Source organism: Myotis myotis, unplaced genomic scaffold (genome assembly GCF_014108235.1).
Source record: "Myotis myotis isolate mMyoMyo1 unplaced genomic scaffold, mMyoMyo1.p scaffold_m19_p_11, whole genome shotgun sequence".
NCBI classification, from domain to species: domain Eukaryota; kingdom Metazoa; phylum Chordata; class Mammalia; order Chiroptera; family Vespertilionidae; genus Myotis; species Myotis myotis.
In genome coordinates, this window is record NW_023416315.1 from 48,060,721 (window position 1) to 48,085,096 (window position 24,376).

General features: G+C 41.1%; 1 protein-coding gene across 1 annotated transcript in view; it reads right to left on the reverse strand.

The window, feature by feature from the left end:
* Nucleotides 1-24,376, reverse strand: part of CNTNAP2 (contactin associated protein 2) — a 1,817,652-nt gene that overhangs the window by 187,395 nt on the left and 1,605,881 nt on the right. Inside the window, exon 16 of the mRNA XM_036328432.1 lies at nucleotides 9,850-10,020. Coding sequence (XP_036184325.1) covers nucleotides 9,850-10,020 — 171 coding nt within the window. The remainder of the gene's footprint in view (nucleotides 1-9,849; nucleotides 10,021-24,376) is intronic.

Genomic DNA, 24,376 nt, shown 5'->3' on the forward strand with positions numbered 1-24,376 from the left:
ACACATGATTTCCTAAGAGGTCTGAAGTCCAGTTAGCTTCCTTCTGTTAAACGCTTAACTCAGCTATGTGGTTGGGTCATTGCTTTAATGAAACATGTCCTGTGACTGGTCCCTGGGCTTTAGCTTTTCACTTCTTTTCAATTTCTCAAATGCTCCATGATCTCCCGCCTCTCCTTGCTTTTTGCCTAAGCTGTTTACTCTCTGGAAAAATGCCTTTATCGCATTTATTTGCCTTGAAGACAACTCACATGCTGCATCTTCTGGAAGCCTACCTCTAAGTCTTCAGTTGAGGTTAAAGCTTACTCCTTTTAGTTGCCATGATACCTGTGGCAGAGATTGCTAACTTTTTATGAGAAGTTTCTTTTCTCCTTCCCACAGTCACCCATAAAAGCAGCCATGTATCCAGGAGCTGCCTGACCCAGTCCCCAGTCCCCAGGCACCAAGGTGGAACCATGTGACTAGTTACCACCAATGGAATGAAAGCAAAAGAACGAATGAGAAGGCTCTCCACCCTCCCCTTCTCTATCGGCCAACTGGACTTAGAAACTCAGAGGCGACAGGAGAAGGTGGACCCACAGCACAAAAGGAGCCTTGACCTTAAATCACTGTGTGGAAGGACTTCCTGATCAGAGCGTGCTGTTAGACTGCCACAGTTGCTGAAACCTGGGGTTTTATTTGTCATGGCAGTTTCACTTATTCCTCAATAAGAATATTTCTGATTGCTAAATCTCTCATGACCTTATCCTATTTTTAAGTTATTTACATGCTTAAAGAATTAACCAAAGGATCTTCATCAGGCCACTGGAATTGTAAAGGGATGAGTTGTGCTGTAATGGCCTTACTCTGGTTCCAATACCAGCTCTGTATTAGAATATCATAATAGTAAAAAATATATAGGTTGTGTTATTATATTCAAATGAATTAGCGGAATCCTGTAATTCCTGGAACTATAAAGTTTTAGAGCAAAGAGAAGTGGCTTGGAGCCTTTAGACTGGTACATGCTCTTGTGAATGTCCAAGCCTCTTTTACTAACCCACCAAGCTGTTGTCCCAAAGAAAAGACAGGTAGCACTGTGCTTTGTATCTCCTAAAGGCAAATAAAAATGTCCTTATTGAGAAGTCTGTAAAGGACAAGCTTGGCATTCAGAAATCTGGGATGAAGTTCTTTGTTCTCTAAGATTTTTATTGTACTTGAATGGATTCCAGAGTCTAGAACCCAGACCACAAGCTGACACCTGCAGCTCTACTTTTCGGCTACACTTTATAAGCAAGCAAGCCCTGGCCAGTGTGGCTCAGTTGGTTGGGCTTGTCCTGTGCACCAAAAGGTTGATAGTTTGATTCCTGACCAGGGCACATGCCTGGGCTGTGGGCTCCATTCCCAGTAGGGGGTGTACAGGAGGCAGTGATCAATGTCTTGTTCTCATATTGATGTTTCTCTCTCATTCCCTCTCTCTCTAAAAATAAATAATAATTTTTTAAAAAAGCAAGTTCCTATGGTCAGCCATGGAATAGGAGCACTATTTACAATGTTATGTCTACAGGCAAATAATAATAAAAATTCCAGATTCTGAATAACCTCTTACAACATAGTTCCTTGGTAAATAGAGAGGTACCTAAACTAGACAATTTTTTGAAAAGTAAAACATGAGTACTATAGAGACAGAATCAAGTCTTCCTTTCCTATTCAAGAAGAATATATTCCTATGACCCAAGTCCTATATCAGATGTCATGTAAACCTTTATATTTGTCCTTGTCTTCTCAGAGTTCCTATAGTCATTGCTATTAAACATTTTGTGGGTCCTGGCCAGGTAGCTCAGTTAGTTAGGGCATCATCTGTACAATCAAAGATTGTGGGTTCGATTCCCAGTCAGGGCACATACCTAGGTTGTGGGTTTGATCCTGGTCAGGGAACGTAAAGGAGGCAACCAAATGATTTTTCTCTCTCACATCAATGTTTCTCTCTCTCTCTCTCTCCTTTCCTCTTTCTCAGAAATTTCAGAAAGAGAAACTAAACAAACAATCCCATTTACCATTGCAACAAAATATTTTAAGATCTTAGGAATAAACTTAACCAAGGAGGTAAAAGACTTGTACTCAGAAAACTATAAGATGTTGTAAAAAGAGATAGAGAAAGATATAAACAAGTGAAAGAATATACCATGTTTATGGATTGGTAGAATTAACATCAATAAAATGCCCATACTACCCAAAGCAATCTACAGATTCAAAGCAATTCCTATTAAATACTAATGGCATATTTCACAGATCTAGAACAAGTACTCCAAAAATGTATATGAAAGCAAAAAAGACCCCAAATAGCCGCCCGTTCTTGAGAAAGAAGAACAAAGTTGGAGGAATCACAATACCAGATATCAAGTTATACTACAAAGCCACTGTAATAAAAACTGCCTGGTACTGGTATAAGAACAGGCATATAGATCAATGGAACAGAATGGAGACCCCAGAAATTGACCCAAGCAATTACACTCAATTAATATTTGAAAAAGGAGGCAAGAACATAAAATGGAGTCAAGACAGTCTCTTCAACAAATGGTGTTGGGATAATTAGACAGATACATGCAAAAAAAAAAAAAAAGAAACTAGACTACCAAGTAAACCATACACAAGACAAAACTCAAAATGGATAAAAGACTTAAAAGTAAGACGTGAAACCATAAAAATCCTATAAGAAACCACAGGGTACAAAATCTCAGACATCTCTCATGGCAATATGATACATCTAGGGCAAAGGAAACTAAGGAGAAAGTAAACAAATGGGACTACATAAAATAAAAAAGCTTCTACACAGCAAAAGAAACCATCAATAAAATGAAAAGAGAGTCCAATACATGGGAGAACATATTTGGCAATGATACATCTGATAAAGGGTTAATATCCAAAATATATAAGGAACTCATACAATTTAACAAAAGGAAGACAAACAATATAATTTAAAAATTGGCAAAGGACCTAAATAAACACTTTCCCAAAGCAGACGTACAGATGGCCAAGAGACATATGAAAAAATGCTCAAAGTCACTGATCATCAGAGAGATGCAAATTAAAATGACAATGAGGTATCACCTGATACCTGTCAGAATGGCTATCATTAGCAAATCAATAAACGACAAGTGCTGGTGAGGATGTGGAGAAAAGGGAACCCTAGCACACTGTTGGTGGGAATGCAGACTGGTGTAGCCATTATGAAAAACAGTATGGAATTTTCTCAAAAAATTAAATATGGAGCTGCCATTTGACCCAATGATCCCACTTCTAGGAATATATCCTAAGAGACCGGAAATACCGATCAGATAGAATGTATGCACCCCTATGTTCACAGCAGCACAATTTACAATAGCTAAGATCTGGAAACAGCCCAAGTGTTCATCAGTAATGAGTGGATGAAAAAGCTGTGGTACATTTTTTCACTATGAAATACTATGCAGCAGTAAAAAAGAAGGATCTCTTACCCTTTGAGACAGCGTGGGGGGCCCAGAGAGTATTATGCTAAGCAAAATAAGCAGTAAAGGGAAAGACAATATCCCGTGATCTCACTCATATGTGGAATCTAATGAACAAAATAAACTGATGAGCAAAATAGATCCAGAGACACAGAAGCACAGAACAGACTGTGGAATTTCAGAGGGAAGACAGAGGTGGGATGGTGGATGGGAAGAGATCAACAAAAGGGATCAACTTGTATGCATATATGTATAACCCATGGACACAGACAATAGGGTGGTAAAGGCCTGGGGCTGGGAACAGGGTTGGGCCAGAAGGGGTCAATGGGGAAAAAAGGGGACATATGTAATATTTTCAACATTAAAGATTTCATTTAAGAAAACCCCATTTCCTCAGGTGAGGATAAAAACAACTATCCTGTAATTTGAGCAAAATGTATGTTTAAAAAGATAACTCCCTGAATTCATTTGTGAAATATATATTTTTTAAGGTTTCCAGTTGACATCAGTTGGCCAATGCTTTGTCACATGGCTTTAATGTAGGTGTTTGATATCTTGTAAAAGCCTAGCATTGTTGTACTGTGGCTGTCTTTGGATGGCCTTTTGAGATAGTTCTGGTTTTGAGCTATTTCAAGTGATCTTCCCCAGTCACTTACTCAGTATATTCAAATGAAGCATCATTCTCTGATTTATTGTATCTCTTCTTCTTTTTTAAAAAAATCAGCTTTGAATTAATTGGTCCCAAGTGTCATCCTTAGTTGAATCAATTCTCCAGCATTAGTAACATCCACTGACTAACGATGACACTGACTCGTTCTTCCTGAACTAGTTGTTTCTATAAAAACACCAAGCCTGCAGAGACGCTGTTAGCTTCTAGAATGACAGCTGTAGGGTCCCTAACCTGATTATAACTCCACATACATATTTCTACTGTTTCCATTAATCCACATGTTTATTATTGAGTAATACCTATATACCTTCTCCTGTCCTTCTCTCAGACTGGAATTATGAATTCAAGCTCCTTTAATCTTTGCTCCCCATAGAATACCTGCTATTTTCCAGATGGTCAGAGGCAGGCTGATTCTAGTGGTTGGTCTTTTTGACGTTTTAACATGCCATATTTTTGAAGAGAAAGATTCTGTGGCCTTCTCCACACAATAAATAATTCATGAAACATTAGAATCAGAGCAAATCACAAAATCAGAAAAAGAACTCTGAAAGTTTAGCATTTCTCTATAGTAATGACATAAAACATATACAGTCTTCAAACACCATGTGAAGATGCGCTTTTTTTAAAAAAAATATATTTTATTGATTTTTTTACAGAGAGGAAGGGAGAGGGATAGAGAGTTAGAAACATTGATGAGAGAGAAACATCGATCAGCTGCCTCCTGCACATCTCCTACTGGGGATGTGCCCGCAACCCAGGTACATGCCCTTGACTGGAATCGAACCTGGGACCCTTCAGTCCGCAGGCCGACGCTCTATCCACTGAGCCAAACCAGTTTTGGCGTGAAGATGCTCTTTAATGAGGATGCCCATTATTTTCTAGGCAATGCACTGAATTAATTGCCTTGTAGAAATTTTGTTGTTTTTAGGAAAAGGGAAGACTTCTGTCTTTTTTTTTTTTAAAGAGAGAGGGAAGAAGAGAGAGAGAGAGAGAGAGAGAGAGAGAGAGAGAGAGAGAGAGAGAGAGAGAGAACAAAAATACATTGATGTAAGAGAGATACATCCATCGGTTACCTCTCGTACAGGCCCCTGTTGGGGATTGAATCCACAACCTAGGTATGTGCCCTGACCAGGGATCGAACCCATGATCTTCAGTGCACAGGGCAATGACCCAATGAACTGAGCCACACCTGCCAGAGCTACTTCTGCCTTATATATGTTTTATAAATCAAGGTGCAATAAAAAAATATTTTGTGTGGGCAGGATTTCAGTAGTGGGGAAGACTTCTAAAGGTACCCTTGGGATGTGGAGAAAGAAGAGCAAGACCACAGCTCTGTAGAGAGAGGTGACTCTATCTGGCCAGCATAAGAGGAGTTCTCAATTGCTTCTAGAAATTTCCAAATCAGCAAACATGGGTGGATCAGTAGCATCTAAGGTAGCTTGGGCAATTTTTCTTATTAGAGGACAGTCTCCTTCTAACTCTAGGATACCTACACCATTTACTCAAATAACTGTTCCTTCAGTTATTAACAAAGAAATCTGGGTAAATTCAATGTGACTTTATTATTTACCAATTGTTTGTATATCTTTTAACACTTAATAAAAACTAATATAGTAAACTGCTGTAACATAGCACAAATTTCATCTTGAATTTATATCTCTAAACATTTTTTGTCCATAATTGAAATTGAAAAGGTTTAAATCAAAAGCTGGAGAAATTTATTAAACATTTAAAAATTTACAATAGTGTTGCTATTCTGGTTTTAAAAATTTTTCTGAAGAGGTAATTTTTCCCTTATGTATTATAATGACCAAGTCAGAATCATTCTTTAGATTCTCAAATCTTTAATATAAATTAAACTCATAATTAGACTTGCAAAGTAGTAGAAACAATAGAATAAGTGAAATTTCTATTATGGAGGTGCTAAGTAGAAAGTTGGACAGTTGATGAGAAAAAAATCTATATTGATAATGTAAGTTGGATTGAGCAAGTGAGAGGAAAAATGTAGGTGCTAACACCTGATTTGTATTAATAAAAACTCAGTATATATAAAAAAGATAAAACATCCTACCTAATATCCCAAACGCACAACAGGCCGGTGGAGTGGAATTAGGCATTCCTCATGCCTACATACGGTGAAGCTCTTTTAATAAAAAAAGCTGTCCTAATTCTGAAATAATGGAAGACAAATTGCCTCTAGTTTATTTCTTCTGATTCATCAGTTTCTATATATTGCAGAATGTTTTCTTCTCTTTCTCAAGCATGTGTATTACAGAAGGCTGCATCTTGGAAAATGAAAGTTGTTCCTTAATACCCTTTCTTTAGATTAGCAGGACATTAGACTGCTGCCTCCACATTTTTTGGGAGATATGCCTGCTAAATGCAAATGTTTTCTCTGAGACATCCTGATATTGGGAAAAGCTCAAACTCGGTCAATGTGGATGCTTGTGCTAACACATTACAACATTTCTGGATGCTTTTCCTCAATATTTCCCAGTCAGTGAACATCCCCTTCAAAAATTTCTGCTGTGTCCTTGAAAGTCTCTTAAATTATTGAACAAAAATGAAAACGCCACGGTTGCTATCATCAAACACTTTGGAACACTTCCTTCCTCTAATTACAGGCTACCTAACAGTTGGCATTGCAACCCCTTTCCCCAGGGGCTGTCTGTACCTGGGACTAGGGGGCAGTGGCTATCCTCTTCACCTGTTAGCACTTCTATTCTACGGCACCAGAGCCCCATTCAGCAATGTGCCCTCCTGTGACACACCCTCTCCCCATTCTTTTGCTATCATACTGTGACCCTGAGGACTGTAACACTTGGCTCACAGACTTCCTGACCACTCTGACCCTTGCCATTGCCACTAGGGGCCTCAACAGTGATGTGGGTGACCAGGCAACCAGCTCCCTGATGTTCTTAATAGCATTTTCACACAACTGAAGTCCCACTTGCATGGCCAAATGATGCTTCCTCAATCCTCTTATCACCCAAATTGCTTTCCTGGGAAATCCTGACTTGCCCAAGCATGACCTCTCCTTCCACCTTTCACTCTAATTCTTTGTCATCATTTTGATCACCAGCCCAACAATTGTGGTGATCTCCTTCTGCAGCTACATCTTCCATGGTCCTCCATTTAGACTAGCACCATATTAATTCACTTCCTTCACTCAATAAATGCCGACTCAGCAGCTTCCATGTGTCATGTGCTAATCTGGCCCGAGATATACAATGGTACACACTCTTCCATATCTCTCGCCGCATCCGTGTGTGATGTAGTCACACCTTCCTGATGTGTCTGGATTTAGAAAACTCTCAATAGAAGTTACGTATCCATACTGCTATTAATGTGATTATCTCCTTTACTAGGTGAGGGTATTGGGTGGTCTTGTCTTCATCTTAGAAACTCCAGAATCCACCCCATTGCCTCTGACACAGTAGGCGCTCAGTAAGTGATGGCCGGATGATAGAAACATGGTTGTGATTATTATCTTGTCCAGAAAAGGGATCTAGAGAAGTGTATAGAGCTCTCCTGAAACATTACTGGGGGCAAAAATGACAAAATTGAAGCTGTCCTACTTCCACACATCGTGAGAAATCAGGGTTCTTTGGAAAAGACAAGAATACTTGGAAAAAGAGAAGGCAGCAGGAGAGAGGAAGACAAAATATGAGGAGGACTGACTGTATAAAATAAGCCATAGGTTGAGTCTGCAGGAGCTGAGCAGGGCAATTGAGGACTGGACACTATCGATGTCACTCATTCATGGGGTCACCAGGAGTCAGAGCTGACTCAATGGCCATAACACATACAAGTAGAAGTACTGCTCTTTCTATTCCTGGTTTACCTTCTTTCCAACCCAGACAAAGGTTTACAAAACATGGGGATATAAAGCAAGGACAGGTGAGTCCAAGTAATTCTGTAGAAAAGTATAAAATTACTCAAATATAGAATTGTCAATTTTCTTTTTTGCCATGAGATAATTCTGAAATACAATCCAACTAATGTGCAAGTCAGGAAATAATATGACTCTATTACTTCTAACTTTGGAAACTAAAACTCCCTTTTACGTAATTACAATGCATAATTGATGAAAAGAGAGGATTCCTATTTATTTATTAATTAATTTTGGGGCTAGAATATCCTCAGTCTCCTTTTCAATCAGATTTGGCTCAGATTAGATCTACAACCAGCATCCCTGGAAAAATGATAAATTACAACTACTACACTGAAATAAATACTTAATAAACATCTATACCCTATCATCATAACAATCCCCAGAAATTACCATTTTACAGATTAGAAAATTGGGATTCAAAGAGATGAAGCAATTTACCCAAGAATTAGGATTCATCCTGTGAATGCTAATTCCAAAGTCTGCACACTTCCTATTACACCCATCCATCATTTCATACAAGGAATCCCATAGGATCTTAGCAGAAAGATGTTTTTCTCAGATTCCTTCTTTTAAAGACCAAAATGCATAATGAAAACTACAAAGTGAGAAAAATATTGCATCAGATATTTCTAGGACAAGGATTTGAGATCACTGGACCAGGCAGAGCGGCATAAGCACTCAGATAAAGGGCACAGACAAGGAGGAAGGAGACTTTCTGATGTGGGCAGTGGGCACCAAGATTTTGTGGAGAGACACCGATGGACTAGTTTCCCCTCCTGGTGCATCTGTTGTCTTGCTGATTTTGTATTTTTCTAATCAGCCAGCAGATTCACCAAACTTGGAAGTCTGAGGACTATAAATTCTTAAAGCTGTACTGTTGCCCCAATGAGGGAAGGGCCCTGGTATGATGAGGATTGCACTTCTTAGATGCAGAGAACCCCTGCCTCCCACAGATGGCATCCCCCCGTGTGGCCTTGTGAGGGTCTTTGGGAGCCAAGGCAAGCTGAGCTGAGCTAGGGAGCATCTGCCCTTGCCCTGATTCTGTTAGTTTCTGTTTCCGTGGCTAAATAAATTCTGAACTGAAGGCGGTATAGGTATGGGATTTCTTCTGGAAAGCTGCAGGTGTAAAGTTTCATCACATTACTCAGTATGACTGTCCACGCTGCTTCACGAACTCACAGATGTTAAGTTTTATTATTCCTAACGCCTTGTGTTTTTCCTCACTCTCTCATGCCTTATTCCTGGTTTCTTTACGAAATTCTCTATCTACTCTTCACCCTGTCTCCTTGGACAATAAACAAAAAGAAAATTTAAATATCCATTCTTTTCCAATTTTGTTAGGGCAATTCATTTTCTCCATCCTTTCCTTCCATCCTTTCCTCTCCTTCCTTCCTTCCTTCCTTCCTTCCTTCCTTCCTTCCTTCCTTCCTTCCTTCCTTCCTTCCTTCTTCCTTCCTTCCTTCCTCCCTCCCTCCCTCCCTTCCTGTCTTCCTTCCTGCCTTCTTTCCTCCCTCCCCCCTCCATTTCTCCCTGCCTTCTAATTCTCTATAATTTTAATCTAAATACCCACTCTTCTTCCATACTGTTAGGGCAATTTATTTTCTCTTTCTTCTTTGAAGACCTTTGCTTGGGAATCTCTGTATGGGCCTGCGTCCTGTGAGTAACCCCAGGACAATAGGTCCTTCCCCACTTTGTGTATTTACCCTTCAGCACTGTTCCTGGGGCAAAGAAGCCCTTAATGTTTGACTCCAATGACATTATGCAGTCAGGGCCAGAGCCAGCATAGAATGAGCGACAAGAGTTGACAAAGATCTTATACTCACATTTCAGCTCGAGTTTGATGAAATCTGTGTTCCCCAGATTTTCCAGAAATACTCCCTGTGGGATTAATGTTTTGAAGTAGAAAGAAATGTCAGCACTGGTTTCCCCCTGGAAAGTCGAGAAGTGCAGATAGGATGACGGGTTTGGGAAAGAGGCAGCATTCCAATAATTCCCTGTGGGAAGAAAAGAGAAACATATGGGCCATTGACACCTTGATCATGGCAGTGATGAAGATCTTTACTTGAGTTTTAATAAATTTCCATGGGCAATCATCCTTGTTTCCTCTCATTCTGTGGAACAACATTGCCCCAAAGCCCCACAGCATACTTCTGACTTTCCAAAAGTTATCTGTGTGTATGTATATACAATATTTTATTAAAGATTGAGAGTTGGGGTTCCTATCCCGAGTGGCCCTGTAGGGACTGTGGGGAGCAGATCCAATAGAGGTGAAATTGGGAGACACCCCTGGGGACACTGTGTGTGGTGGTGGGGTCAGTGTGGAACTCCTGCATATGTGCTGGCCCCTTTGGTTGGTGCAGGAAGCACCTGGGCTGAGCCTAGTGGGAGAGAATGGGGGCAAGGTCTTTGGTGTTCTGCCTTGCTGATCATCCACCTTCGTGTGGAATAACCAATCAGCAGTCATTCAGAAATGGAGCATGGGAGGATTACAAGTGGGGGAGTACCTCTTACTCCCTGGGGAATACAGGTGACACTCTTACCTGTAGGGCAGTGATGGCGAACCTATGACACACGTGTCAGAGGTGACACGCGAACTCATTTTTTTGGGTTGATTTTTCTTTGTTAAATGGCATTTAAATATATAAAATAAATATAAAAAATGTAAGTCTTTATTTTACTATGGTTGCAAATATCAAAAAATTTCTATATGTGACATGGCACCAGTTAAGTTAGGGTTTTTCAAAATGCTGACATGCCAAGCTCAAAAGGTTCGCCATCACTGCCGTAGGGGGTGGGTAATGCTGAGCTAAGCCCACCTATGGGCTCTTAATGAGCTTTTGCCCTTGAGCTCATGGAGAAGACATGACTGTCTTATTGCCTGGTAGTAGCCAGTGTCCCCATGAGAAAAGCAGCTCACAGGACAAAATAAAAATACCACACTGGATGAGTTACATTCCATTAGAACAGATGAACCGAGAATTGAAAATGAGACCAACAGCTCACTCTCAACTTCATTGCCAGGGCAGAGATTCCCTTTGAATACATACAATTCTGAGTACATTTATTATCACACCTAAAGTCTAAAGTACATGAGCGTGCTTTAAAACAGTTACTAAAGCCTTTAACTTTAATGCTAAATGTATGCTATAGTCATCAGATTAGGCCAAGATGGAGTCACTCATGCTAAGCCCCATGCCAGCCAACCAAAACTTAACTAAGTTTCTACGCTCAGCTCTCCCAGCAAAGGAAGACCTAGGTCAGTCAATTAGCACTTGCTTGCTCAGCACAAGTTATCTGACCCATTCCAAGTTTTCCCTTTGGTCCCTATAAGGGAAGTACCCCTGCTCTAACCAATCAGAAGATACCCAGTATATCTTCTTTGTTTCTGCTTACTGGGGCTATAAAAATCTCTGCCTTGCAAATTCCTCAGAGCTCATTTCTATTTCCTAGAGTGGATGCTGCCCAATCCATGAATCGCTGAATTAATGCCTAGTAGATCAGCAAATTGTCTGGGGAAAATTTTATTTTAACACCTAAAATATATGTTTTTTTTTTTTTAAAACTGAATTTTGCTATATCTTTCCTTCCAAGAATACAATGAATTAACTGAATTTAATCTATTGGTTTTTATATACTATACTAGAGGCCTGGTGCACGGGATTCGTGCACTGGTGGGAGGCGTGGCCTGTGGGATCAGCCTGCTGTGGGAGTGCTGCTCATCCCGGTCAGCTGAGAGGCGCTCCCACTGTGGGAGCACACTGACCACCAGGGGGCAGTTCCTGCATTGAGCATCTGCCCTGTGGAGGTCAGTGTGCGTCATAGCAACTGGTCAGCCGGTCATTCTGGTTGTTCTGCCATTTGGTTGCTGGACTTTTATTATATAGGATTTTTCCTTTCTTTTATGCAAATTATGCACAGATGCAACATATAGTTCAACTACTATTCTTATATAAAATTAACTTGGTGTTGTTACTGTTATGCTTAAGCTGTAATTTTAAATTAAATATAGAATATTGTTAACGTATGAGATATTAAAATAACCTCTTGTTTAATTAGTGCTATTTGTTGTTGTTCTTAGAGACATTTAGACTATAGCGACACCTAGATGAATGAATGGTAATATATTACCAGTAAGTCAGTGTGAACTATGTTTACAAATGTTTTCAGTAAGGTAAAACCAGGGGTGGTGGTAGAGTCTATTGTTTAAAGTGTTCCCAAAGTCTTCATGAAGGTTTAAGCTATATATTTTTAAACATAGCAATATAATAGCTTTCAGTGCAAGAACGACAGACTAGTTTTCTCTTGGGGAGAAGAATATTACTTGACATTGGTCAGACCAATACCTGAGAAGAAAGAATCTTAACTATTTAAGTTGCTATCCTCTGGGATCTGAGTCCTCTTTCTGGCTCACGAGCTGGCTTAAGATCTGGTCAGAGGAGTTCAATGAAGATCTCTTGAAATAAAACCTAAATCAAGCTAGAAGTTGCAACCCAATCACCAGTCAGAGTTTTAGGAGGGAATGAAGCCACATGCCCGAGGCCAGCAGGATTCAGCTCATCCAGTTGGGGCAGAACCTTTAACAACCTTAGGAGCCTGGGAGGATGTGCCCCCAGACATACTTCAGCCTGAAGCAGGGCAATTCTGTCCCTTTAGGCAGTATTCCCAGGACATGAATGTAATCAACATTTTTCAAGCTACAATCCAATCTAGTGCATTCTATTTATTTATTTATTTTACTACTGACATTATTACAGGTGTCCCCCATTTCCACCCCTTTTCTCCCTTCCACCCAGACTCCTGCTCTCCCCTCCTGCTGACCGTTACCACATTGTTGTCTATGTCCATGGGCTCTGCATTTATATTCTTGGCTATGCTCTTCACCTTCTTTCATCCCATCTGCCCCACCCACCTCTCCTCTGACATCTGTCAGTCTGTCCCATGTTCATGCCTCTGGTTCTATTTTGTTGATCAGTTTATTTTGTTCATTAGACTCATTCTTATTTTCTGAGGTGGTGATGTGTTAACATGAGGGTTAATTGTCTAAAGTGATTTTAGAAAAAGGAAAGCGAAAAGTCAAACACATCAGAGGTCCAGCACTGGCTATTCAGACAGAAAAATCCCCAGAGAGGAGAAGAACAGTTCAACCAGTTATTCTAGTTTGGCGAGATATCCCTACAGATGCTGATCCCATTTGTTTGAACTGTGTGCTCACTAAGCAACTTCGAGCTGATTTGGTCTCTTGAATGGACCAATTGGCAGGGAAAATGAAACTTGTACAAATAGTGGTTCCCAGTCGTCCTCCTGGAAATGTCTGGATTATCCCATTGTATCATTGGAGCTGTCCCCACGGGCTGCCCCAGATCTCTGGACAAATTTACTCAGTCCAGATTCTTGCCCAGTGATGGTGAGGACTCTACACTGACTGGTCATGTCAGAGTTGAGGTATCTACCCAGGAGGTGATGAGGGAGAAACTTTATTTACACTTACTTTAAAATCCTCATTCCTTAAAATATCCATGTTGGTTAGACATTATGATATACACAATATTCTATTCATGCTTATGGGAATGTGGGCTTAAAGGTTTTAATGAGCAGGGTACATACCCTGATGAATTTCTGTAAGGCCTGTACTGATGAGTCCAGGGCCCAATCTCTGGGATTCTGGGTCGTGACAAGATAACATGCGTGCCTTTGCTGGTGCTCCTTGTCCTTCATGATGCTAGGAGCTTATAGCATTGTTATTTGCTTATAATGCTTCCAACAGACTGCAAGCTCCTTGAAAACTGTGATTAAACCATTTCTTCTTCTTAACCTTTGGCCCCAGAACAAAGTAAGTACTCATTAAATAATTACTAAATCAGTGGGTAAGTAAACAGCTGCATCTCTCGATTATATTCAATTTTAGTCCACAGGCAAATTCCTCATGGGACAACATCTATTTTATAGTAACTTGAGTACTGAAGGTTCTAAATAAATAGAAATTAAAGCTAATGTTGCTTTAGCACCCACTGGTCACTGGACATGGCTTCCACTAGCACACCAGCATTTTCCTGACCTATGACTTAATTTCTATGGACCCCTATAGAACTCATTGAACAATGCCATGCATTTGCAAGACTGATGACCTCATAACCTTAAGGTTATTAAAACATGTGAAATTTATACCTATAATCAAGGTCAGTGCTGTGGAAGGTAAAGTGACATTGGATGAGAATACCAAGTGGGAAATAAGACAAGGACTCGTGCCGAAGCAGGAGGCAGGGATGGCCAGTGTGGACAGGCAGAAGGGGGGCAAGGTTGGAAATTGAGAGGGAAAGTGTGAAACAGAGCTGAAATACATATTTGAGTCTGGAGGGACTAGTCAATACTAATGATGATGAGGCAGGTGGAAGAGGTCAGGAGCCCAGCCGAGGGTGGGACAACATTATCAGAGGCTGGGCGAAATGGCTGGGGGGAGGTTGATGGTTCTATAAGCTTGAACATGACTGGGGCATGTGAAAGCATTTTAAATATATTCTGGGCTCCTCTCCTGGGGGGAGAGGAACCAGGTGGTACCTCCAGCTGGTGCAGAAGAACAGGGCTGGGGCAGCCAACCAGACACGGCTGACACATCACTCAGACTTCAGTGAACCATCAGCAGAAAATGCAGCATCACCTCTTCATCCAAACCCTTCAATGGCCATTTCCTTCGATTTCACCCATGATTATTTGGTATTTGATTCTGACTTCAAAATTTCTAAGGATATTTTCTGATGGGCAGCAATTCACTAAGTCTAATTTTAATTTCTAACAAAGCATTGGACATACATAGTTTTCAAAGTCAAGTGGTGCTAGAAGGGATAGAGTAAAACGCAATTCCTGCTTCACCCCTCCCCATCCCAAACCCAATTTAGCAAAAACTCTTTCTGCACCTTTAACTTTTTAAAGTATATCCCTGTATGCCTAAAATATACCTGTGCAGATATTTATAAATTTATGCATCTTTGGTAGTCTCTATTGGTGTTCCTGAATGCAAGATGAGGACTGAGCATTTTTACAAGCCAACCTCCCTGCTCCCTCTCTCTGTATTCTCCCCAAACAGCCAAATGACAGCTTTTTTATTGTATTGAAATTCAATATATTCTAATTCTTGAATCTCCTGGAGTTCTTCAGTTTGCTTCTCAGCTGCCTGTCAACAGCTTGCACTTGCTGATTTTCTTGTATGTTCACAAGGAGCAACAGAACACTAGGTGCGCTGTGGTCCCCTCTGAGGTGGTCATGTTGGCAAGGGCGGGGACCATGAGGATGTGCTGGCGGGAAGGTGGGAGGGATGACAGCAGGTGAACTTATGGGGCTGCTCTGGCCTGTCTGTCACTTGGTGCAGATGCTGGGTAGTGGCCCACATGCAGGCTCCTGAGTCAGACCATCTGGCTTCATCATCCCTAACCCCCGGGCAACTTTGGCTAGATTTCTCGGTCTTCCTGAATTGCAATTTTCTCCCTTGTACAATGGAATAACATTAGAAACTCTCATAGGGTGTTGAGAATCACAGGAGATGATCCATAAAAAAACATTTAGCAGAGTGCTGACACAAAATAAATGTCCAACACATGTTATTAATCACCACTAAACTGATGGCTACAGTATCATGTACAGTTACTGCCTAAGGGCTTGGCCAAGGTGGGGAGGATGGGAAATGGGGTTCCTTCCCTTAACTAGGCGAATAGCAAGTTAACCAACCCTGGCTCCTCCCCAGCCCGCTTTATCTCAGCAGGCGAATTCTCTAAGGGGAAGCAGCAAGCTGGACTGAACTCTCCTTATAGTTCTGACTTCTCCAGCTGTCGGCTCATCTCAGACCCATATCTACCTTTGCCCTTCTGTCCTGTCCTGTTCTTTTCTCACTCCTTTGCTCCTGCTCACTGCTCAGAACTGTGTGCTCCCTATCTCTTCATCTCCTTATTGACCTAGAGAAAACCCCATTCAGGACACACAAATGGGAATATCCTTGAACCCTGCAATGTGCTATATGGTTTTGTAGAGTATCAATTAAATAAAAATATGATGAGAGAAAGGGTGAATGAGCAAGCAAGGAAGTAAAGTGACCCAAACACTGGAAATAATTGTGTCTGAACAAAGGTAGACCAGAGCGCTGACAGGCAGAGAGGAGCATTCAGGTCTCACCTTGGTGTCAGGTCTTTCCTTCCTGCTCAGAGGGGAGATAGGTAATTAGGAAAGGTGAAGAGGCAGTGGCTGGGCCAGTTGGCATTTGGTTGAGTGGAGGAGATGGTCTGTGGCTCTGCCGGCTGTGGTTTACTGAAGTGTGTGGCTGCGGGTGCGGTCTGGACGCCAGGGGGCTTGCTTATCCTCTCAGATTCAGCAATTTCCTGGAGCCACTGCATTGAGAAGCGTACAGGCTTCAGCTTTAAGTGGCAAGCACTCTGCATTGTAAAAAAAAATACTAGGAGACTAGTTACTCTGAAAACTTTCAGTGACCCGCAGCTTAGAAATTTGAGTGTTCTGAGGGTTGTGATGGAGTCTTCTGTTGTGTACTATGGCTGGGTGCGATTTACAACAATAAAACAGACAGCTTCATTTGCATGAACATTTGAGTCAATTTGCAGAGGAGTCTTATATGGAGAAAAAGTTACTCTCTTAATTAAAACACCTTGTACTTTCAGGAAAGGTAAAAGTTGCTTTGTTCAGCTCTCAGCCTCTTTTTTTAGGGCAAATTAAGTAAAAATGAAGGGGTGCATGTTAAAATGCTGCTTCCTGGGCAGTTTCACCCTCTCCAGAAAGCCTTTTCCATTGCTACAGCCAAAGAGGGGCTGTTATACACTTGTCAACGATATACTTGGGCAAGAATGGTGATAGAGTCCCATGGAGAAAAAGAACACGATGGTGAAATCCTAAACGTCACGATGCTCAGGACGCTTCTTGCACAGCTGTGGGCTGCTTAATTGCCAGACCATGGGGGATGTGATAAAATGGCTTGTTCCTAAGTAGTCATGAAAACTCCTCTGTCCTATCTGTCAACGCTGCATTTAAACGTAGGGGTACTTAAGAGATAATCCTATTTCATTTTGAATGCTTGAAACAGTTATGTGTACTGGGATGCTTGGAGGTGTGGGGGAAGGTCTAAGTTTTCTTGTAAAGATTTTCAGGGTCCCCACAGTCAATTCCGACATTTCCTCAAACTTTCCTCATTTGGGGCTATTCGTTATGCCCAATGTATACTAGTCATCCTAAGTGTTTGGGGTTCAAAGTGAAAAGTTAATAACCAAAAGTAGTGAAATGAATAACTAGGTGTAGAATGGGAACATGTGGGCTTCTTGTTCTTGACTCAAATTTCTGTCTTGGGTTAGTCCCAAAAGTTTCCATGTGACTGATTCCAAAGAATGAGGGAATAGCAAGCCAGAAGCTCTCACACCTTGGTGAATAAAGGACTGGGGGGAGATCTGCCTGATTTAGCGAAACTAAAACTTTTTTGCATCTGGAGGTTGCAGGACAATTTATCATATCCACTATAATTATTACATTCAAGTTGAAATTAAAAATACTTAATAAGTAGTGTAGAACACAGAAGTGGCCATGGGAGGGCGATTCTGGGAGGGCGACTGGGTGATTGTCCAGTGTTTAAAAGCTTGCTTGTCCGTCCCAGGGACATATCTGCTTTTCTTAATTTTCCTGGGCTATTTTACCCACAATCATGGTTTTAACTACTAGTCACAGGTCAATATTTCCCAAATTTATGCATATAGATAGACCTCTACTATGACTTTAAGATTAGGATATGCATTTCTTTTTTTTCTTTCTTTTTAAATATATTTTATTGATTTTTTACAGAGAGGAAGGGAGAGGGATAGAGAGTCAGAAACATCGATGAGCGAGAAACATCAATCAGCTGCCTCCTGCACACTCCCCACTGGGTATGTACCCGCAACCAAGGTACATGCCCTTGACTGGAATTGAACCTGGGACCCTTGAGTCCGCAGGCCAACGCTCTATCCACAGAGCCAAACTAATTAGGGCAGGATATGCATTTCTTACTGGACAGCTTACCTTGTCCCACAAGTACCTTCCTTAAATACTATGACTGAAAGTGAACCCATTTTTCTCCACATTAACTCTACCTACAATATACTCCACATAAGAGCTGTTCCCACTTTGCCACTCAAGCCAGAAACATGAGAGTCATTCCCGGGTATCCAACCCACCTCCAAGGCCTGATAACCATCCTCCGACACATTCTGCCCTACATCCCTCCTCTTCATTCCTCCTGCTGCCGGGCTCAGGCCACCCTCTCCCACCTGGATGCACATGAACTCCAGGATTGTTTATCATAAATCCAGCCTTTACAAAGCCAACAGAGAAATCTCTCTAAAATGCACAACTGGCTATTTCACTCTCATGAGTGAAACCCCTGATGGTTCTAAAAGCCCGCAGAACACACTGCAAGCCCTCTGTGTAACCACGGTCCTAGCCTGTACTCGTGGTGTCCAAGGATGGCTCTGAGGGTGGCCAGCCCCAAGGATATCACTCTGTCTTTGTGTCTCCCGTTAGTATCTACTTCCTCGTATCATTTTCTCTCCACATCTTTGTAATTCAGGTCTAATACCATTAAGTTCCCCTTTTACTGTCTGCCCTGTTGTCATAAAGAATGGTCACAGCAGAAGCGGAACTGAGTGCAATGCATCTGGCCACACTCTGCCGCTGTGCAGAGGAGGGGTGCTGTAATGTGAGATGGCCCTTAGGCCCTCACATATTGATAGTCTACAAAATCCCAGAGCCCCACCTCCACAGAAAAACAGATTTTATGTCAAATCCATTAGGTAAGTACAATGTGGAAAAAGCCTCCCATTTTGGCAGAAGGGTGGACGGGAAAATTGCAAACTGCTCTACACAGCGGAGTAATGGATTGATATGATCCGTACAATTATGTTACACGAATCAAAGTTTCCTTTTTGTGCTCTTTCCATTATAGGAAATAAAAAGATTCCCGCATCCTAGTCATAGATACTGTCATTTTCCTACTGAAAACTATCAAGGTCCCCATGTCTCCAGGGGTGAGATCAGTAAAGCACCATGCAAAGAGGAGATGAGCGAGTGGATGTCGGCTTTTAAAACCCGTTTCTTTATTTATAAATTAGAAACATAGTTCCTTTGTCCACAGGGTGGTTGTGAGAATGTAAAGCAAAATTATGAAATGCAAAAGGGCTGTGAAAAGGCAAACCATTTTCTTCCTGCCTATATATTTGAATAATAACAGAAAATAACAGACTTTGTGTATAGGGGTGAGATGGTTGCTCTAATTTATACATGCTGGAGTTTCCTAACGGCTCATAAATCCTTGAGAAGGGGACAGTGGGGAGAAGGCCTGACATCACATTCCAGTCAGCGGCTAAGTGAACATAATTTCTAGTATAAAAACAGCACATCCATGCCTAAACAAATGTTCAGATTCTAAAGATGAAAAGAGGCCACGATCCTATGTTCCAGTTGCAGTTCTTTGCTGGTGCACAGACCCTGAGTCTGGCTGTGGTCACCCTGGGAGAAGGATCATGAAATGGAATTCTAGTCAATCACAGGGGACACCCATAGGTCTGAGGTTATGTAAGACCAGCAGGGGTTTTCTAACTTTGTGTTACATAATGAAAACAAATGGTAAGGTGGGTGCAGTGGCATCCGATAGGCTGAACTGGAGCAGTTTTGATTTTCAGGAAACCTGGGAGTTTGTATAAGGGCAGGATAGACTGCGTGAGGGTGACGAGTGGCTGAAGTGCTTCAAGAAACTGCTGAGTGTGCAGTGGTCCAGAGGGCACGCACGAACTGAACCGCTCTCCAGGTCTGCCAGGGCCGCAGCATAAAGGATTTTCACCGAATGAAGAGCCTGCTGCAACCCCACATAGCGGACCTCCCTCCACATTTATTGATCAGAACCTAGCACAAAGATACATGTCCTGATAACGAAATACTGATTAATGCTACCTGATGGTTGCACTTACATTTTCCCGCAACGAGATTTCAAGTTGTGAACTAGAGGCTGTGATGTCTCAGCCTTGCCTTTGTGGTTTCTGGGAGCCATGGGAAAACTGTCTGTCCAGAGCTGAGCTGTTTGGAAATCTCAATATTCTAAGGAGTGAATTTAGATTATAATAAGAAGCGCACATTAAAGTTTTAACTGCCATGGCAGGGTGCTGCAAGTCATACTGATTTGAACCCAAGGAGATGGTGGCAAAGTCTGGGTTTTGGAAGCAATTACTCCATCAGTCTGGCAACCTCCAGAGCACAGCAGCTCTGAGACATGGCACCATCTGACCTTTCCTCAGTCCAGGGCTCGGGAGAAAAAACGGGGTTTCCAATCCAGATCCGAACGGATGCCGATGGAACCAATCTCACAGTTCACCTCTGCAAAGCTTATGGGAAGTTTGTGGGATTTATTGTTTCAAGAGCTGAAGGACATTTACCTACCGATGCAGGGGAATAAATTTCAAGTACATTTAGTATTGGAGAACGGTCGTTTTAGTGCTGAATTCAATCCACTTGACTTTCTCCTTAATCTTCCATCCTCCACCTCAACTGGAACACCACACACACACACACACACACACACACACACACACACCTTTTTAGTTTGGGGCTTGAGTGGTTTGTAAAACTTTAAAGAGTTTTTAATAGCAAAAATGTGGAAGCAACCACAATTAGAAATCTAGTGTGGGATATTCAGAAAAATAGAATACAATGTGGCATAAGCAGTGAAACAGACCGAGGCAAGTTCTCAACTATATATTTTAAGGGCAAGCAATTTTCAGAATAAAATGCATATTTTAGCTCCATTTTGTTAAAAGTTATATGCACCTTGATACATATATGTGCATCTACACACATATATAATACATACACACATGTGTGTTTGTGAAAGAGTACAGAAAGAGAAAGGAGAGAGTAAGGAGAAGCAGAGAGGAGAGTCCTAGATGCCTGGAAGGAAGGAGTCCTCGGGAAGATGAGGAGGTGTGCACGTTAGTGGGACCAGGACAGAGGCTTGGGTACAGAGCGGAGTGAAGAGAATTGAAAAGTGCTCTGTGCTGGGACTTACATGACCTTTACAAGTCATGGAAGATACAAGTAAAGGTTAGATTTCCCCCCATTATTTTGGTTATTGGACTGTTTTTTAAAAGAATGCCTGTGTCAGCACTATGTAGATGAATTAGAGGAGGTCTCAGCTTTTGCTTTTGGACTCTAAGCCTCTGGGCCTCACCCTTAACCCACACAGTAGCTGCAGTGGGAAGAAGGGACGTTGTTCCTTATGCTGAGAAAGAATAAGGCTCCTGAGACCGTACCATTCCCATGTACAGTTTCGATGCCACAGAGACATTTCTGAACTATAAACTACCAATGACTAACTAACTCACTAAACTATGATGCTGTAAAGCTTTCTTCTTACAATAATTTCTCTTGGTCATAAGCAAACTTTTCTTCATCAATACTTATTCCATCAAGGTTCTGGACCTCATAAAGTTATTAGTACATATTAATAATTAATTTCATTGGTTTATTAAGAGCTATTCATAGCAGCTAAAATCTATCAAACTATGTTCCCAGGAATGTTTAATATAGGCATGATCTCAATTATTGAACCTTTACAACATCACTTGAAGTACTAGTATTACTTCCCTTTTTCATATGAGGAAACCGAGGCACAGAAAGTTTAATGTGAGTTTCATTTTAAACCAAGGTCTCATGGCTTCAATACCAATGCTCTTTCCATAAAAAAATGCTGCCATTAAAAAAAATAAACCATTTCCTTTCTACAGCCCTCACCGCTTCCTGTAAATAAGACCCTCCAAAAATTCCTATGGGATTTTATGCTGGTCTTTCCTGATGCCTCAAAGGAGTCTGAAGATGCTATTGTAGGCTTGTCCTCAGATTTCAGCAGAAGGAGACTAAGGGGAGATTCTCCTGTATTGCTCAGGTACCTGGGGTAGGTGGGGGAGGGGAAGATGACCACATTTTGCTTCCTGCCTCTACTGAGAACCTACTCTACCTCATGCCCAGCCCCAGACTTCATGGAAGAGCTAGCACCTCAGAATTTTGTCTCTGCTTCTGATGTCATCCTGGTCCACTCTCTCCCTTGCTCATTAGGCTCCAGCCACACCAGCCCTCTTTCAAAATGCCAAGCTTGTTTCAACCTCAGGACCTGCTGCTTCTTCCTAAAATGCTTTCCAAAGATCTCTGCAGCACTGGCTTCTTCTCACCTTTCAGAAGCCAGTCACTCTTCAGATTCAATGCCATCTTCTCAAAGAAACGGGAAATCTATCCTGAAGTCACCCGCTCCATTCCCTGTGGGTTTCATTTTTTATATTCATATTTCACTACCTGAAATATCCATTTAGATGTCAGGTTTACTTATTTTCTTACTGTCCTTCCTGGTCTGAGATATAAGGTCCATACATGAGCTTGCTTTGCCTGTTTTGTCCTCTTCTGTGTTTCTAGTGCTTAGACCTCACTCAACACATAGTAGGTGCCCAAGGAATGAGTGAATGGATGTGTCACCTTAGGTCTATGCATCTGGGAGCTGTGGGTCATGCAGTCTAACAGCCAAGGAAGGTTTCCAAAACTCAATCTCTATATGGGGTTGGAATTGTTACTGAGGAAATGAAATCTTGTTATTACATCAGGGAAGTGATGAGCTCAGTAATAATTTTAAAGTTACCCAGAGTAGCCTAAATATGATCTCATATGAAAAAATACTAAAAATATTAATTCTTTATTCCAAAGTCTGTGATATGCCTTGTCCAAGTATTTGTGATGCTTTTTTCTCAAATTACATGGAGCTGAGTTAAACTACACATTTTCTGGTTCCATGTGACCGGTGGAGATAAGATTGGTAGCACTGAGGTGGAAAGCTCATGTGGAAGAGGCCAATTGTTCTAAAATTGGCTTGGATGGTGCAGCTTCCTAGCGTCTTACACTCTTTTACTCTTTGGGTAAGGTGTGTGTTCCAGTGCTTACTGAGCATACATCCTTTGATGTTGTGCTTGCCTTCACCGCATAGGCTTTTGCAGAAATGGGAAGAATTGCCTACTGAGAGACTTTAGGAATGCAAAAAGGCAATCTTGGTGCCCTTCTGTTGCTTGTAACCCTGATCTCCAGTTGGGTCTCTCACTTCACCTTTACCTGGCAGATATTAATCATCGGAATCTCCATGATGTGGTGGCTGATAACAGCTTAATGATTATTCACCTCTGGTTTTTTATTATTTTAATAAGGGACTCCTACAGATTGAAATGCCTTTAAGATCCAAATTAATTAATCTCTAATGGTCTGATTTCAAGTATCAGCATAGGGTGGAGATAAATATTTCCATATTCATGGTCTATATTTATACTTACAATAATTATCTAGTCGTTGCCTTTTAGCCAGGATCTATGTTTCACTGGCAGTGCATACAGAAAAGTGTTCAGCTTCAAAATCATGATGAATGAGGAGACAATATTAGAATAATACCAAAGAACATAAACTATTATAATTTTCTCCACTAATGAGAACCAAGTAGTGATTTCTAAAGTTTACATGTGAGAATGAATTTGGACATTGATACTTTTAAGAAGGAAAAAGTATTTTTATACTTGAGAAAAATACCGTATATGTTGAAATGTGCTTAGTGAAAAAAACAAACCAAAACACTGTGAATGCAACTTGCCACACTTCATGAAAAGGTTAAACTACTTCATGACTTTTCCTCTTAAAACTAAATTTGAAAATATCTTTCTTTGAAGAAAATCCACGGGAACATTTCCTCTCGCTCTATTTCACATGCTTAAGGAACCAGAGAACATTCCATCATATATTAATCAGAAAATGCAGAGCAGGAAGGGAGGACTTTTTCACAGAGATAATTTGGGAGATGAGAGACCAGACCTGATGAGTTCCCACAATTCTGTTAAGGATTACTTTCTATGAGTGAAATACACTATTCCTTTCAGATTATTTTCCCCAGGTTGTGTTCTTTTTGCATGTTTCAATTTGATATTCAATTCTTTTATAATCATCAGCTCACAAACTTTATTGGGCACTAAAGCAATCTTGCAGGGCTTGCTAAACATGCAGCTTTTTCTAAGCCATATTCCCCGCCATTTGGAATCACTCAGTCCTGGGCTTAGGGACCTGACCTTCTAATGAGAACCCCAGCACCTCCTGGAAATGACAGAAGTTTTGCAAACATGGTTTGGAGTCTGTGTGATGCTCTAATCACTTACTAGAAGCCTGGCTAATTTTGAGCTTTGTGAAGGTTGAACATGACATTCATTCATGTTATTGGTACAGCCAGATCAGAGGCTTCATTCACACTGAGACACTAGGACATTGTCAGAG